The sequence below is a fragment of the Maniola jurtina genome, chromosome 3, assembly GCF_905333055.1.
Source record: "Maniola jurtina chromosome 3, ilManJurt1.1, whole genome shotgun sequence".
Lineage (NCBI taxonomy): Eukaryota > Metazoa > Arthropoda > Insecta > Lepidoptera > Nymphalidae > Maniola > Maniola jurtina.
The window spans coordinates 8,476,426-8,494,901 of NC_060031.1; the positions used below are offsets into that span (position 1 = coordinate 8,476,426).

At 38.3% G+C, this 18,476-nt stretch overlaps 1 protein-coding gene across 9 annotated transcripts in view; it reads right to left on the bottom strand.

Moving 5' to 3' along the window:
- The window catches only part of LOC123880900, a 114,959-nt gene that overhangs the window by 24,730 nt on the left and 71,753 nt on the right, over positions 1-18,476 (bottom strand). For all 9 annotated transcript variants that reach the window (XM_045929287.1, XM_045929285.1, XM_045929291.1 and 6 more), the window contains 33 exons: positions 18,089-18,403; positions 17,541-17,867; positions 17,160-17,453; positions 16,445-16,750; positions 15,709-16,341; positions 15,110-15,430; positions 14,444-14,767; positions 14,031-14,333; positions 13,642-13,950; positions 12,792-13,418; positions 12,293-12,604; positions 11,588-11,917; positions 11,200-11,496; positions 10,742-11,047; positions 10,002-10,640; positions 9,289-9,915; positions 8,897-9,205; positions 7,832-8,761; positions 7,401-7,715; positions 6,935-7,270; positions 6,232-6,531; positions 5,668-5,973; positions 4,433-5,062; positions 4,030-4,341; positions 3,607-3,939; positions 3,221-3,520; positions 2,835-3,137; positions 2,425-2,742; positions 1,688-2,008; positions 1,295-1,597; positions 881-1,213; positions 410-709; positions 21-326 (listed from right to left, as the gene is read on the bottom strand). In XM_045929287.1, coding sequence (XP_045785243.1) covers positions 21-326; positions 410-709; positions 881-1,213; positions 1,295-1,597; positions 1,688-2,008; positions 2,425-2,742; positions 2,835-3,137; positions 3,221-3,520; positions 3,607-3,939; positions 4,030-4,341; positions 4,433-5,062; positions 5,668-5,973; positions 6,232-6,531; positions 6,935-7,270; positions 7,401-7,715; positions 7,832-8,761; positions 8,897-9,205; positions 9,289-9,915; positions 10,002-10,640; positions 10,742-11,047; positions 11,200-11,496; positions 11,588-11,917; positions 12,293-12,604; positions 12,792-13,418; positions 13,642-13,950; positions 14,031-14,333; positions 14,444-14,767; positions 15,110-15,430; positions 15,709-16,341; positions 16,445-16,750; positions 17,160-17,453; positions 17,541-17,867; positions 18,089-18,403 — 12,525 coding nt within the window. The remainder of the gene's footprint in view (positions 1-20; positions 327-409; positions 710-880; positions 1,214-1,294; positions 1,598-1,687; positions 2,009-2,424; positions 2,743-2,834; positions 3,138-3,220; positions 3,521-3,606; positions 3,940-4,029; positions 4,342-4,432; positions 5,063-5,667; positions 5,974-6,231; positions 6,532-6,934; positions 7,271-7,400; positions 7,716-7,831; positions 8,762-8,896; positions 9,206-9,288; positions 9,916-10,001; positions 10,641-10,741; positions 11,048-11,199; positions 11,497-11,587; positions 11,918-12,292; positions 12,605-12,791; positions 13,419-13,641; positions 13,951-14,030; positions 14,334-14,443; positions 14,768-15,109; positions 15,431-15,708; positions 16,342-16,444; positions 16,751-17,159; positions 17,454-17,540; positions 17,868-18,088; positions 18,404-18,476) is intronic.

An 18,476-nucleotide genomic window follows, 5' to 3' on the forward strand; every position in this document is an offset into this window, starting at 1 on the left:
TAAAATTAATAAATACTAACCAATGAGTTGACAGACTGAAAATGGATCTCCAGAAAAGCCAGACAAGCATGTACATATTGGGTTGTGATTAACAACTATGCAATGCGTGTTTCTACCACAAGCGCCTGGACAGGGATCTAAACATTTCTGGTTCGAACAAGCTTGATTCAGGGCACAATCGGAGCTCACAGTACATTCCGGGCGACAGTTTGGAGGACTACCAATATAGCCTTGAATACAAACACATACAGCATGCCCATTTACTTCTCTACACTGGCTGTAAGGCCCACATGGCGACGGTTCACATAGATTTTTATTTACAGGTTCTAGAAAGAGAAAAGAGCATTAGACGTTATGTTCGTTTGATATTTTTGATTGAATTAATTAATGTATAAAAATAACTTTATACCTATAAATTTAGTACAGTAGTGGAAAGGATCTCCTGTAGTTCCGGGTGCACAAGAGCACACGGGTATGTGGTTGATGACTTCACAGAGTGCGTCACTTCCGCAGGTTCCAATGCAAGGATCACTACATTTGTTTCGTATGCAAGCTTTGTTACGTTGACAATCGGAATTTAATACGCATTCCGGTTTGCATCCAAAGTAGGGGTCTCCATAATACTCCGACAAACAAGAGCAAACGCCGTTATTGCATACGGCGTTAGTTCCACAAGGAGATGGTGAGCAAGGGTCAATCAGTTCCACGTCTACAATAAAGCAGATAAATAAAGTTTTAGTGAGATTTATATTAGAATACACATTTGATAGTACCTGTCATAAATTAAAATAAAAGTAATCTTAATGCAAAAACAACGTAAGTTAGGTACGATGCACCTTTTGGATCAGTTCATAAATAAATAACTTCAAAGAATACCAACCTTTAATTACTAGATTGCAATTCGTGAATGGGTCACCGCTATAAGTCGGAAGACAGGAACAGATAGGCAGATGGTTGTTGACTATACATTGAGCATTGCTTCCACATGCCCCTGGACAAGGATCAGTGCACCGATTGTTTATGCAGGCTGTAATAGCGTTACATTCTGAATTGACAGTGCATTCAGGTCTGCAGCGAGGAGGTGTGCCCATATAATTTGGAAGACAGCTGCATCGAGGAAGGCCACCTCGTTCTTCGCACAACGAATTTGCTCCGCAAGGTGATGGCACGCAAGGATTTGAGACTTGCGCTGGCGGTGATATCGCAACGGGTTCTTGAAAATAAAGATGCAAGTTTAAAAATTATTGTCTTTAAGCGAATCAACTCCTTAAAAAAGAGAGAACTTGGTACTTACGAGGCATACAATAAGAAAACGGGTCTCCCGTGTAATGCTCTTGACATGAACACATTGGATTATGTCCAATGACTCTACAATTTGCGTTTCTTCCACATTGGCCTATACACGGATCGACGCACTTCCGATTGACACATGCCCTGTCGATCGCACATTCACTGTTAATTGTACATTCAGGGCGACAGTGAGGCGGAGTACCCATGTAGGTGTCGCTACAGCTGCACACTGCTTGGGAATTAACTTCGCGGCATTGGCTATTAGGCCCGCAAGGTGAAGGTGTGCATGGTGCCACTTTGACAATATCTGCAAATTAAATTAATGTGAAATAATTACATACCTATTTTAGAATAAAACATGGTAAAGTTTAACCTTCAATCAAATATTTTTTCTTACCTTCGACTTTATCTACACAGTATGAATAGGCGTCTCCGGTAAGCCCTGGTGGACAATGGCACGATGGCAAATGGTTTATCACTTGGCATATTGCATTCGGTGCACAAATGCCCGGGCAAGGATCTTTACATCTGTTTTGTATGCATGCTTGTGTTGGGCTGCAGTCAGTGTTAATGACACACTCCGGGCGACATCCTTCGTAGGGATCGCCGATGTAATTCTCAATACACCTACAAGAGCCAGCATCATTCCTTGCTGTGCATTCTGCATTAAGACCACAAGGTGAAGGTTCACATGGTGAATTATATTCTATAACAGAATCTGAAAATAAGTAAAATTAATTATTTATTACTGTATTATTAATTATTATTATTAATTATTTATTATTAATTTATTACTGTTAAGTAGGTACTTTTTTACTTACATAGTTATTTATTATAATAATTTTAATGATTATTATCAACAAATATCCGAATAGTTAACAAAATAGTAAAGGGGGTCAACTTTCTCCGTAACGCATTCAAATGCAATGAAAGACATGTAAATATAAGTAATGACCTCCAAGTTTAGTCGCCCTTATAGTTGCCCATTCGAGTAAATTTTCCACTCGAGCACCACTATTAATATAATCTTTTTAAAAAATGTACAAGAGTTAGATTAAGCGACATAATGCCACTTAACGTATTTTCTGACTTTGAATGTAATGAAAAATAAAACAAACAAGTGATATTTCTTACCTTTGATGGGACTACAAGAAACGAGTGGATCACCGGTTTGAGCATAAGGACACGCACATATTAATGCATGACTGATAATTTTACAATCCGCATTGTATCCACAACTTCCAGGGCAAGGATCTTTACATTTCTGGTTGATGCAGGCCTGGTTGCTCGGGCACTCAGAATTACTAATACATTCAGGGTGACAATTAGGTGGGGATCCCATATAATCAGTCTGGCAAGAGCACGATGGTGATTCGCCGATCACCCTGCATACAGAATATGGACCGCAAGGAGATGGTGTGCATGGATCGACAGGTACTAGAGGTACTGCAACTGTAAAGACCATACATACATCATGTTATTTAATCATGCAGGTATTATTCTAATTGATACATAAATATATAATGCGTGTAATGTACACTAACCGATTGGGTTGCAGCTTGTAAATGGATCTCCAGTAAACTGTGCAGGACACGAACAAATAGGGTTGTGGTTGACTACTTCACATCTTGCATTGTATCCACAGCTGCCTTTGCAGGGATTTATACATTTTTGGTTATTGCAAGCTTGATCTAATGGGCATTCAGCACTAATAGTGCATTCTGGTCGGCAGGAGGGTGGATTGCCAATATATGTTGGCAAACAAGAGCATACTGCTTGGTTATTGATAGCTCGACACTGGCTATTAGGTCCGCATGGACTAGGGTTACATGGTAGAACTTGCGTAACTGTAACAATTTAATAAATAAGTTATATAATAACTAGTAACATGCATAAAACAAATAGAACATAAAAAATCTGATTTCCTTACTTTCGAATTTGTAACATTCTCTGAAAGCATTTCCGGTCATTCCTTGAGGGCACGTGCACATAGGAATATGATTGTAAACATTACATTCAGCTGTTGCAGCACATGCTCCAGGACAAGGATTGACACATTTATTTCTTGAGCATACTTTGTCCGTCGGGCAATCCATATTTATTATGCATTCCGGTTTACATCCTTTATATGGATCGCCGTAGTATTCATTCATACATGTGCATATACCATTATTACATTCCGAATTAAATCCGCACGGTGATGGATTACACGGGTCTTGTAATGTCTCATCTAGTAAAAAAACGTAAGAAATTTTAGAATCAACAAGATATGAATAATAAGAATATTAATTTGTTTTTCCTCGTTCTAATATTTACCTCGAATGGGAATCACATAACAGTTTGTGAAAGGATCACCAGTATAACCCGGTGTACAACTGCATGCTGGATAATGACTAAATACTGTGCAAATTGCATTTCGACCGCAGCTACCCGGACACGGATCGCGACATTTCATATTTATACATGCCAAATTCGATATACAATCTTGGTTGATGGCACATTCCGGTCTACAATTCGGTGGGAGTCCTTGGAATTCCGGCATACAAGAACACGATGGTGATCCATTAACATCTCTACATATTGCGTTTTCACCGCAAGGATTAGGAATACAGGGATTCCTCTGTACTTCAGGAATAAACTGAATTGCCGCTAAAACGAAAGTAGATAAAATGAGCAATTAACAAAAATAGAAGACAAAAATTATATACTTTATAGTTAAAAGAAAGTATTTTAACTTACGTTGTTTGTAGCATCTGGTAAATGGATCGCCAGTGTAACCTGACTTACATGAACAAATAGGACTGTGAGTAAATACTTTACAATCGGTATTAGTTCCACAATGGCCAGGGCATGGATCTTCACACTTAAGATTAATGCAGGCTTTGTTGATTGGACATTCTGAGCTGACTGTGCATTCGGGCCGACAGCCAGGTGGAGATCCTATGTAATTAGGCATACATGAACATGCGCTTTGTCCATTAGCCGGATGACATATGCTGTTTGGTCCACAAGGATTTGGAATGCATGGAGTAACAGGTTCTTGACTTATTTCTGGAAATAAACATTATCGAAAGGTTATCAAATGTAACTATGCATAGAATACGTAGGTATTATATATGTATAATTTAATTAGTTCAAATACCTCTTAGCAGGTCGCATTTGCGGTATGGGTCTCCAGTGTAACCAGGGGAACAAGTGCAGACCGGTAAATGATTAACAGTATTACATGTAGCCATTGATCCACATGTACCAGGACAAGGATCTTGACATTTGTTTCGTATGCAACTCTTGTCTGGTGTGCAATCTGTGTTTACTGTACATTCAGGACGGCATCCTTCATATGGATTTCCAATATAATCTGGTAAGCAACTACAAGATCCCGCTGAATTGTGTTCTTTACATATTGCATTTGCACCGCAGGGTGATGGAACGCATGGGGATGTATGTTCAGCTATTGCAACTGGAGTTTGACAACTTGAAAATGGATCACCTTCGTATCCAGTGTCGCAGAAACATATTGGAGAATGACTGATTACTTTACAATTTGCATTTTGACCACAGGCACTAATGCATGGGTCTCTACATTTTTGATTGATACAAGCTTGACTGACTGGACACTCGGCATTGCTAGAACATTCCGGCCTACAATATGGTGGGGAACCGAAATAATTCGGCATACAAGCACACGATGGAGCACCATCTACTTCTCGACACAGAGCGTTAGCACCACATGGCGATGGTGTACAAGGCGTAGTATCTGTTTCTACCGGACCTGTTAGGGGAAAATCTTCATTAATTTGACAATACTTAATAACGTTGCAAGCAGGTAAATGTTGCATAGTTTTTTACAAAATGGACAATGATCTGTAGTATTACTAGTGAGCAAATTATTTATTGAAGTGAAAATTGCTTATCAAAGTTAGAAGAAGGCAAAACTCTCTGAAATATCTTTGGTAAATGAATCCTCGAGAGAATCGAACCTCGAAAAATCGTGAAGCCGGTGGCCTATGCCAGCGGCTTTGCAACATCGATGGCTGTCATGGCTACCAATTACTACGCGCACGGGAGACTTTAAACGGCGGCGTAGACCGCCGGTTTTACAACGTAGCAAAAAGTCTTCAGATAAATGAAAGAAACCGATATGGATGTCATTGCTGAGGTTTTTCGGGTTGATGATTACAAGAAATGACGTTCATTTTCATAACGAACTATCCGATTTTTTTTGAAGAAATCTGTTTGGGTGTAATTTCTGAAAGTTTTCGGGGTGCTGATAATGTAAATCATCAGCATCAGCTGGTATACGCAGCGAATACACGAAACGATTTTTAAGAAATTATAATAAATAATAATTTTATTCAATGGTTGTACTGTACTTACTGAATTGTAAACATCTAATAAATGGATCTCCGGTATATTTAGGTGGGCAGGTGCATATTGGATTATGTTTGACAACTACGCATTTTGCGTCTACACCACATGACCCTTTGCATGGGTCTATACATTTCTGGTTACTACACGCTTTGTTTTGTAGACAGTCTGAGCTGACTACACATTCAGGTCGACATAGAGGTGGACTTCCAATATACCCGGGAGTGCATGTGCACACCGCTTGTCCATTAATTTCTCGGCACTGGCTATTCGGTCCACAGGGAGACGGTGCACATGGGATGCTTATTAATGGAACTAAAACAAATTTCGTGTTTTAGAATACGATCATGTTATTATTACGTTGAAAAGAAACGGCCACTCTAAATATATAAAATAAAAAGATGACTGACTGACTGACACATATTATTAAAGGTTTCATTCAATAATATCTTGGCTATGTTAAAATAAACATTCTCAGAGAATCAAATAATTCTACTAGATATAATATGAGCTTGGTTGCGATAACTGGTGTTCACAGAGAATTTTAACGATAATATTGAATTTAAAACTAACCTCTTATAGTTTCACAGCCATAGAATGCATTACCAGTCATTCCTTGAGGACAACTGCACATGGGGATGTGGTTTATAACACTGCAGACAGCAGATGCAGAACATGCACCGGGGCATGGATCCATACATTTATTTTGTAGACAGGCCTTGTTTTTAGGGCAATCGGTGCTTAGAACACACTCTGGTCGGCATCCAATGTATGGATCTCCTTGGTGTTCTTTTATGCATAAGCACACCCCGTCGTTACAAATAGCATTAGCACCGCAGGGTGATGGATTACAATTGTCAATGGTATCTAATTCTGTAACAACGTAAAACTTATAATAAACAGCACCATAATTTATGTCTTGTTGTTAAAAATTAAGCAAAGTACGTTGAAAATAACAGTATTTTCAATTTATTTAGTTACTTCTTGAGAGGCAATATTCCCCTTTTTATCTCCAACTACGTGGATAGCTTCTAGTGAGCAATAACGAGTACAATATAGTGGCATTTGGATATGCTCCACATCACAGATTCTTTGAATATTATGTTTCGGAGTTAAATTTTAAATATAATTATATTCGATGAATTGTTTAATCTAAACTATGAAATAAAAAATTTAATTTGTTTATCCAGATAAGCCATATAAAATGAAAATGAAATGAAAAACACAATGAAATATTAACATTTTTGCATAAATAATATGTTAAATTTTTGCGTACCTGGTAAAGGTTTTGGGTTACAGACAGTAAAAGCATCTCCGGTGTAACCCTCAGGACAAGTACAAATAGGTGTGTGCCTTGATACGGAACATATTGCCGCTATTCCGCAAGAACCTTCACAAGGATCTTGACATTTCTGCTGAATACAGGCTCGCGATGGTACACATTCCGCATTGACTACACATTCTGGCCTACAGTTGGGTGGGCTACCCACAAAAGTAGGCATGCATGTGCAAGATGGTATTTGTCCAATTTCTTGACAAATAGAATTAGGTCCACAAGGCGATGGAACACAAGGATTTTTGTATGGTTCCAAAACTGCATTTGCTATTGGTGCTAAAATGTTAACAAAATACGAACATTACATTCCACGCAGAATTTCATTTTACATAAACAAGGAACAATAGGTCAGGCCGTGAATTCTTAACTTGGCTACTTAGTAAAAAAAATTGAATTCAAAACTTACGTGGCAAAGGATTACATCTCGTAAACGGATCACCGGTGTAAAGATTTTTGCAATTGCAGATGGGGTTATGATTTATAACTCTGCATTCGGCATTTAGCCCACATACATCGATACATGGATCGACACACCTTTGGTTTAGACAAGCTTTGTCACTTCTACATTCTGTACTTATGACACACTCTGGGTGACAACTTGGAGGCGAGCCCATATAATTTGGTTGGCATGAACAAACAGCTTGTTTATTAACTTCTTGACAACGGCTGTTAGGACCACATGGAGATGGCTGACAAACATTTACCGGTGTATCCAGTGTTTCTGTCGGCAATTTGAAATGATGATTCATAACATAATTAAATATTTAAAACACGTATATATACGTTTAGACAAACATTGTATGTGTATTTAATAAGTTAATTTTACGAAATACTTACGTTTAGGTAAACAGTATTGGAATGGATCTCCTGTAAATCCTCCTGTACACGAACATAAAGGCGCATGATTTACTACTTGACAAATAGCATTAGGCGCGCAAGCGCCAGGACAAGGATCTTCACATTTATTTTGCAAACATGCTTTGTTTGATGGGCAGTCAGAATTAATTTGACACTCAGGTCTGCAGCCTTCATAAGGATTTCCAAAAAAGTCAGGTAAGCAAGTACATGATCCAGCGCCATTGAATTCTTTGCATAAAGCATTAGCTCCACAGGGAGACGGCTGACAAGGCGATAGCACTTCCTGTATTATTTCTATTTTGTGACATTCAATAAATGGATTACCCGTGTGATCTGGTGCACATATACACGAAGGGGAATGACTTATTACGTGGCATTCCGCATTGGGACCGCATGAACTTTCACATGGATCAATACATTTTTCATTAATACAAGCACGGTGGGTAGGACATTCAGAATTACTTATACATTCTGGCTTACAATGTGGTGGTGAATTAACATATCCGGGTTGGCACGAACATGTAGGTGTGCCTGAATTTTCTAGGCATATAGAGTTAGGTCCACAAGGTGATGGCACACAGGCATTGATTTGCTCTGGTTTTGTTTCTTGGAAAATACATCTTGTGAAAGGATTGCCTGTGTATGATGCTGGGCAAGAACAAATTGGATTGTGATTGATAACTTGACATTTTGCACCAATGCCGCAAGCTCCCTGACATGGTTTGATACATTTCAAATTAGAACATGCCTCATCTGGTAAACAATCAGTACTAACGATACATTCTGGTCTACATGATGGTGGACTTCCTGTATAACCTACTAAACACGAACATACGGCTTGTCCATTTATATCACGACATTGACTGTTTGGTCCGCACGGGTTTGGTTGACATGGTTGTGGTTTTTCAACTGAAATAGAAAAAACTGATTTAATAAGACTACCTCTAAAAGAGCGTTCAATTAGTATTCTTCATATAACGTGCACTAACAAAAAATTACTTAAAACCAGAAAATAAGTTGTATGTATAAGTACTCAAATATTACCTTCTAGTGGCGAACAGTAAACAAAGGCATTTCCTGTCATTTCTATCGGACATCTGCACATTGGTACATGATTAATTACTTCACAGATGGCATTAGGGGCACAAACACCACTATTGCAAGGATTAACACACTTATTTTTGTAACACGCTTTGTTTTGCGCACAGTCTGAACTTAAAGTACATTCAGGACGACACTCGAAGTAAGGATCACCGTTATATTCTGGCAGACATGAACAGACCCCGTCATTACATTCTGCGTTTATACCACAGGGAGACGGATTACAAGGATCAATAATATCATGTACTATTTCTGCAAGAATAGAAAATAATATATTTAATTTATAAACTTTGATTCGGAATAATGGGCTAAAAATAAAAATCGAAACAACATACCTTGAGGTTTACATTCGGTAAATGCATCACCTATATAATTTTCGTAGCATGTGCAGACAGGTGTATGATTTTTGACGATACATTGAGCATTTATGCCACAAGATCCCGGACAAGGATCTTTACATTTTTGGTTGATACAAGCCAAATTACTAGGACATTCAGAATTTATAACACATTCCGGTCGACAATTTGGTGGTGCACCGATGTAGTTTGATTGACAAGTGCAGGAAGGAACGCCGTTGAATTCTCTACATTCACTAAATGGACCGCAAGGTGATGGCAGACAAGGGTTAGGCTGCTCTTCTGGAACATATACTGTTATTGGATAGCAGCGGCTAAATGGATCGCCCGTGAAATGCTCCAAACATGTGCAAATCGGACTGTGATTTATAACCAAACATTTGGAATTTTGTCCGCATTGTCCAACACAGGGGTTGATACACTTTTGGGAAACACATGCCTTATCTGAAGGACACTCAGCGCTGATAACACATTCTGGTCTACAGTTCGGTGGAGTACCCCTATATTCTTGCATGCAAGTACATATCGCTTGTTCACTGTGTGTTTTGCAAACACTATTTGGTCCACATGGCGACGGTATACACGGGGAAGTTTGTATATCAACTTCTGTAAAATAACAATAAATATATTAATAGGTACCAATAAAATTGCTGATTGAAGGTTTTATAAATTATGATAAAATGATGATTTACCTTGTTTTATTAAGGCACAATTTTGGAATGGATTTCCAGTATAACCGGAAATGCAAGAACATATCGGTGCATGATTGACTGTTTGACATACTGCGTTTGTGCCACAAGTACCAGGGCAAGGATCTTGGCATTTGTTTCGTTGACAAACTTTATTGGATGGACAATCAGTATTGACAGTACATTCAGGTCGACATCCCTCGTACGGATTACCGAAGTATCCGGTATTACATGTACAAGATCCTACATTATTACGTTCCTTGCAAATAGCGTTGCTACCACAGGGCGAAGGCGTGCATGGTGTTGGTCTTTCATAGACCGCAATATTTTGAACTTGACAAGATACGAATGGGTCACCCATGTATCCTTGAGGACATAAACAATTTGGAGTGTGACTAACGACTCTACATTGAGCCAGCGAACCGCAAGCGCCAATGCATGGGTCTTGACATTTGCTATTTATGCAAGCTAAATTGTTTGAGCATTCACTATTACTGGTGCATTCAGGACGACAGTTTGGCGGAGATCCAATAAATTCTGGCTTGCATGAGCAAGAAGGTGTATCCTTCGCGGATTGACAAACAGAGTTCGGTCCACAAGGGGAAGGCACACATGGATTTATCTGTGGTGGTACTTCTAGGGCTGAAATAGAAAATAGATTGCCAGTGATTAATATTGTATACAAATATTAAATATTTTAGAAAATTTAATATCTATTTTATGCAGTATGATAAAATACTTACGCCTGGGTATACATCTACTAAATGGATCTCCTGTGTGGTCTACTGCACACGAACAAATAGGATTGTGACTTACAACTTCGCACAAAGCGTTTACACCACACGCTCCGTTGCATGGGTTTATGCATTTATAATTATTACAAGCCTTATTTAATGGACATTCAGAGCTTGTGGTACATTCTTGCCTACATGTGGGTGGATTTCCTATGTAGCCTGGTATACAAGAACAAACTGCAACATTATTTATTTCACGGCATTGACTGTTGGGTCCACATGGAGATGGATTGCACGGGTTTGCTGGCAACGTTACTAAAATAAAAATTATAGATAGTATTTGTAAAGCGGATTAGTGTCTGTCGTATATTTTTATTTGATATCTAACTTTTCAGGCACGATATGTGAACAATTATAGGCATATTTATTAAACTTTAAACTGTTCATGTAATAATTACTATACCAACCTTGAACGGTATTACAGGATACAAAAGAGTTGCCTGAAAAGCCCGGTGGGCAACTGCACATCGGTACGTGATTGAAAACTTCACAAACAGCATTATAGCCACACATCTCTGGACACGGGTTAATACATTTTTTGCCAGTACAAATTTGATTTCGTGCACAATCCGAACTAACTGTACATTCTGGCCGGCACCCTATGTAAGGATCACCATGATATTCAGGCAGACACGAACATTCTCCATTATTACATTCTGTATTAGACCCACATGGAGACGGATTACATGGATCAATTTTAACATCTGCAATAAGTATGTTTTGTTTAGGTATATAAGAAGCATTGTTATATTATTCGTTTTCAAACACGTTCTGTATAAAATGAATATATCGTACCTTGTATAGGTTCTAACTCACAAGCTGAAAATGGGTCTCCTTTGTAGCCATCAAGACAAGTGCAAACTGCGATGTGTTTTATTACAAAGCACCTTGCATTTTTTCCACACGAACCGGGACAAGGATCAATACACTTTTCATTAGTACATGCTAGAGAACTGATACAGTCTTGATTTGTTGTGCATTCTGGCTTACAGGTTGGTGGACTGCCAAAGTACCCTGGGGAGCACGAACAAGCAGCTTGTCCACCTATGTTACGGCATAGAGCATTGAGACCGCATGGGCTTGGTACGCAAGGATCTCTAGTGTCTTCCAGTTGTGGCGATGGCACTGTTAAAATATTATTAAGATTATTGACTTTCAGTAAATGAATGGCGACGCATTTCTGTACACTGAATACAAATAAACAAAACTATCTTTTGAAAAGAAATTAGAAAGAAACAGAAAAGGTGTCATGTAGAATTGGGGAAATATTAGATTTTTTTTAATGTACCTATGTTTTGCTGGCAATCCTCCGACATGGTTAATGTTAGGAATTTGGATGATAAACAAATAATAATATTAATAACATATTGTTCAATATGAATATATTGTTCAGTATCAATTATAACTGAATATAATATTATTATTATTCGCATCTTCAAAGAAAACTGTTTAGAGTGCAATGGTTCGTATTTAACTTACAAATTATATTTATGTTTTTACCTGGTCTAACAAAGCATCTGGTGAACGGATCTCCCGTATGCCCAGGTAAACAGCTACAAATTGGATTATGATGGAGTACTCGACATTCTGCTTTTTGTCCACATGGCCCAGGACAAGGGTTCACGCATTTTTGATTTATACATGCTCTATCTGAAGCGCAATCTGAGCTTAGAGTGCATTCCGGCCTACAGGCTGGAGGCTCTCCAAGGAAATTAGGCAAACAACTACATGCTGCTTGGCCATTCACGACTCTGCATTGACTATTGGGGCCACATTGACTGGGATAACAAACGTTCACAGGTTCACCTTGCACTAAAAATTTACAAAATTATAAAAACATAAAAAAACTAATTTATCTAAAACAAACAAGTAACAGAAAATCACTTTGCTTTGGTTTAATTAAATAGTAATGATTTATTTTGTCAAGAAATTTTTGTTGGCTATCGCTGTTAGTGATGTACATATTTTCTGTATTTATTACAATAGCAAATGTACTTACAAAGTATAGCACTGCATTTTCGGAAGGCGTCCCCAGTGTGACCTGATAAGCATACACATGTAGGGGAATGGTTAACAGTTATACACTCTGCATTTATTCCACACGTTCCGGGACAAGGATCCTGACATTTATTGTTGATACAGGCTCTATTTCCTGGGCAATCAGAATCGGATACACATTCGGGGCGGCAACCTTCATAAGGATTTCCGAAGTAACCTTCGTTACAAGTGCAAGATCCCACCTTATTCTGTTCTTTGCAAAATGCGTTCGATCCGCATGGTGAAGGAGTGCATGGTCTCAAAATTTCAACAGCTGTTCTAATAATACATTGATTAAACGGATCGCCTTCATACCCTTGAGGACAGATGCACATGGCCGAGTGGCTAACGACCCTACATTCAGCGTTGGTCCCACAGGCGCTTATACACGGATCTTTACACTTTTGATTGATACAAGCTAAGTGAGGTGAACATTCACTATTGCTTATACACTCTGGTCTACAATACGGTGGTTGACCCTTGAAATCTGGCATACAAATACAAGATGGGTTTCCGTTGATTTCTTGGCATATAGAATTAGGTCCACATGGTGAGGGTTGGCAAGGGTTTATCGTCTCTGGCGGCAAACCTAAAATTAAATTTTAATTAGAAATGTAAGGGTATTAAAATATTCAGATGGGTAGGATAATGACACTGCCTACTCATATCTTACGAGTAAGATGCTTCTGCAATTAACTTGTTAAGTATACTTAGTTTATTCTTTATAGGTATTATTTCTGTCCTCGACTCAAAAAATATTTAGATTACTTTATGTTTGAATATTAAAAAGATATTTCAAAATAATAACTTACTTAGGATAACTGAACATTCTACAAAGGGGTCTCCCGATAAACCGTCTGGGCACGCACAGATTGGGTTGTGGTTAATAACTTCGCACGTCGCCCTTAGCCCACATGATCCAATACAAGGGTTTACACATTTTTGGTTCATACACGCTTGGTTTTGCGGACATTCCGCGCTAACAACACACTCTGGTCGACAAGCTGGTGGTACTCCCAAGTAAGAAGGTAAACAAGAACATACAGCTTGATTATTGATCTCTCGACATTGGCTATTTGGTCCACATATCGCTGAACTACAAGGATGTTCAGAAGCTGCAACTAAAAACAAAAAAGTAAGTTGTTGGCTTTCTATTTTACTTTAACAAAATATATAGTTAAGTCAGTAAAAGTACACATACCTCTGATAGGATTGCAAACTACAAATGCATTTCCGCTGAATCCATTATTGCAAGTGCACATAGGAATATGGTTTATAACTTGACAAACGGCGTTAATGCCGCAGGTGTCAATACAGGGATCAACGCATTTTTGTTGAACACAAGCTTTATTTTCATCGCAATCAGTACTAAATACACATTCAGGGCGACAATTATAATATGGATCACCATGATACTCTGGTAGACATTGGCACTGACCACTGATGCATTCAGCGTTCGATCCGCATCTTACGTTTGTACAAGCATCAACAAGGGTAGCTTCCACTAAAAAAAAAAAAAATTGTGTAAATATAAAACCATTAAGATAGCAAAGAATAAAAACATTTATCATTGGCGTCATAATTTTCATATAAAAGTAAAATTTGGTATCATACCTTCTAAGGGTTGCAGCCTACAGCTCGTAAATGGATCCCCAATATAGCCTTCAATGCAAGTGCAAATTGGTATGTGGTTAAGAACACTGCAAGAAGCTAAAATACCACACGACCCTGGACAAGGGTCTTTGCACTTGGAGTTAATACAAGCGCGGTCACTAGCGCAATCCGAGTGAATACTACATTCTGGTCGGCAGTTCGGAGGACTTCCGATAAAATTGATATGGCAAGAACACGACGGTGTATTTCCGATATTCCGACATTCTGCGTTTGGACCACATGGAGATGGTACGCATGGGTTTCTTACATCTGGAGTTGGCTCGACTAAAAAAATATACATTTTCAGTATTAATAAATAATCTAAAATTTTAATAGTTTTATTATCTTTATCATCATCGACGGGGAGAGCTATACTTGGAGTTCCTTTACGTGATCAAGTCATAAATGAGGAGATCCGTAGTAGAAGCAAAATTACCGACATACGATATCGTCGTATGCACATAGCTCAACGGATTGAAGTGGCAATGGGCTGGCACATAGTTCGAAAAACCGATAGTCATTGGTTTCTCAAGGTGCTAGAATGGCAAACTCGCACCGGAAAGCGGAGCCTTACATAGTCATAATAAAACTTAAATACTGAAATATAAATAAATAATAAGCACTTACAGATTATACGAGTGCATACAGTAAACGGATCTCCTGTAAACGACGTCTTGCAGGAACAAATGGGACTGTGGTTTATAATTTTACAATTTGTGTTGAGTCCACAAGGCTTTGGGCAAGGATTAATACATTTGTTGTTAACACAAGCCTTATCGTGTGGGCACTCCGAATTTACCACACATTCTGGTCGACAGTTCGGCGGAGTTCCTTCATAGCCCGATAAGCATGAGCAGATTGCTTGGCCATTACTCACTTTACACTGACTGTTAGGTCCACAAGGTGAGGGGTAACATACATCAGTTGATGACATCAATTGGACCGATTCTAAAATTATATTAACAACATGTTTTAAAAGTGGTAAAATTAAGACAATTAAACTACATTTGCTATAGAACTTCAAAAATATACACGACTGCTTCTCAATTATCATAAAAAATTTAAAGGCGAATACAGTCATTATGGTAATCAAAAATTAGTGAATAAACATTTTTGGTTTTAAAATAGAGGGATATGGTGGCCGAGTCTGACTCGCACTTCGCGGTTTTTTATTTATCCAATCAATATTATTCTGCAAGAAATATAGTTCATTTATTGGTACCAACCTTCATAAACACAGTATTTAAATGGATCTCCAGTGTAGCCAAATAAACATGTACATAACGGCGAGTGATTAACTACTTGGCAAATGGCATTAGTACCACAGCTACCAGGGCACGGATCTTTACATTTATTGCTAATGCAAGCCTTATTAGACTGACAGTCTGTGTTGATGAGACATTCTGGCCGGCAGCCTTCGTATGGATTGCCTATATAACCTTCTATGCAAGAACAAGATCCCGCGTTATTTCTTTCTTTGCAAATTGCATTTGATCCACATGGTGAGGGTGAACATGGAGTTGTTGTTACTTCAGCATACGCAACATCCCGATTACAGCCAAAGAAGGGATCACCTACGTATCCATGAGCACACAAACAAATTGGAGAATGGCTGACAACTTTACATTCTGCGTTTATGCCACACACTCCTTTACAAGGATTCACACATTTCATGTTAATACACGATAAGTGTGATGAGCATTCTTCGTTACTCGTGCATTCGGGTTTGCAATACGGAGGTTGACCATGATAGCCTTCTAAACATGTACATGAAGGTATTTCGTTGATATCCTTACATATTGAATTGGGGCCACAAGGAGAAGGTGTACATACGTTCAAAGGTTCCCGTTGTTTTTCAGCTGTAAATGTAACGTATAAAAATATAATGCTATGAATATACCTATAAAAATGGTATAGTTATTATATTATTAATAATTCATAATTTTAAGTGCAAATACATACGTAAAATGAAACATCTAGAAAATGGATCCCCAGTGTGCGAAGATGGGCAACTGCAGATAGGATTGTGATTTACTACTTTGCACTCTGCATTTACACCACATGCTCCAACACACGGATTTATACAATGCTGATTGCTGCACGCTTGATCTAATCTGCATTCTGCACTTATTATACACTCCGGACGGCAAGTGGGAGGTGTCCCAATAGTATTAGGGGCACAGGAGCACACAGGTTGCCCATTAACTTCTCTACACTGACTGTTCGAACCGCATGGTGAGGGGTAGCAGGGATTAACATGAGCGGGCTCTGAAAATTGAATAGATCTTTACTATTTATATGTAAACATTTGTGAGGTTTAGTATAGGTTCGCTTTTATAACACTACCGAAATAATTCTCAAAATTGCCGTTATATTAATTTGAGCAATGTGTAGAACAACATTCATTAAAAAGGTTAAGTTGCACGAAAGCAATTGGCTTTGCATGCCGCAGCCTACAACATAGGTAGTTACACTCATATAGCTACATTATATTGTAACATTTAGGTACGTTTAAAAAAAAACTGCTGAGCCTTGCCGATTTTTCTCAGCAGAATCTGCTTACTGAACCGGCGGTGGTAGAGTCATGACGTGGCATATGTGGCACAAGTTGTTCTACATTAAATAACATTATTTGAGTTTGAGTATGATGTATGCAACAAAACGTAATGTAACACACCTGCAATTGTTCGACATTCTAAGAATGCATTACCCGTAGTTCGATCGGGACAGCTACACATAGGTATATGATTAACTACATTGCATATAGCAGTAGATGCACATGTTCCTGGGCAAGGATCCGTGCATTTGTTATTGATGCAGGCTTTATTACGTTCACAATCAGAACTTTGTACACATTCAGGTCGACAGCCGCTGTATGGATCTCCGTGAAATTCTGGTAAACAGCGGCATTTGCCTTCATTGCATTCTGCGTTCGATCCGCAAGGTGAAGGGTTACACAAGTCGTGTTCAACTAAAACATTAATATAATAATTTAACACAAAATTTAAATTTAAGACCACACATCATTGTTAATATTAAAAATGTTTCCAAATAATACCTTTTATAGGCCTGGGGTTACATTGAATAAATGCATTTCCGATATAGTTTTCAATACAATTACATACTGCGACATGATTCATAGTATGGCATTCAGCATTAAGCCCGCACGAACCGGGACAAGGATCGTTGCATTTTTGATTAATACACGCTAAATTGCTTGCACAGTCTGCGTTAATAGTGCATTCTGGACGGCAGTTTGGAGGACTACCTTCAAAGTTCGGTTGACAAGAACAAGATGGTACACCGTTTCTGTTGAGGCATTGTGAATTTGGTCCACATGGCGATGGAACGCAAGGGTCTCTTATTACTGGAGTAAACACTGGAACTGAGTAAAAAATTCATAATTAATGATTAAAAATTAAAAGTAGTTAAACATGGAACATCTTAAACTAGTTCTATATCCTAAAATACTTTAGGTTAAGTACTGAATTTTGTTATAGAAACCTTAGGTAAGTGTGCTCTTGCGAATGAATTCATATGAAGTAATCTGTGATAAAAAAAACAAGGTCTGCGGCTAAGTCAGTAGGTAGTTATGAGATTTCTCACCTGTTATTTTATAGCAGCTTGAGAATGGGTCTCCGGTATATCTATCTTTGCACGTACAAATGGGACTGTGATTAATAATTCTGCAATCCGTATTTAGACCGCATGGCCCAGGACATGGTGATACACATTTATTATTTAAACATGACTTATCGGCAGGGCATTCTGTGCTCACAACGCATTCTGGCCTACAGTTAGGCGGCGAACCTCGATAATCGGGAAGACATGAACATACACTCTGGCCATTTGCAATTCTGCATTGACTATTAGGTCCACATGGCGATGGTTGACACAAATTTGTTGGAATATCTTCACGTTCTAAAATATGTACAAAATGTATGCAAATATTAATAAATTGTAAACAAAATTTTTTATATAATTCCTATGCTAC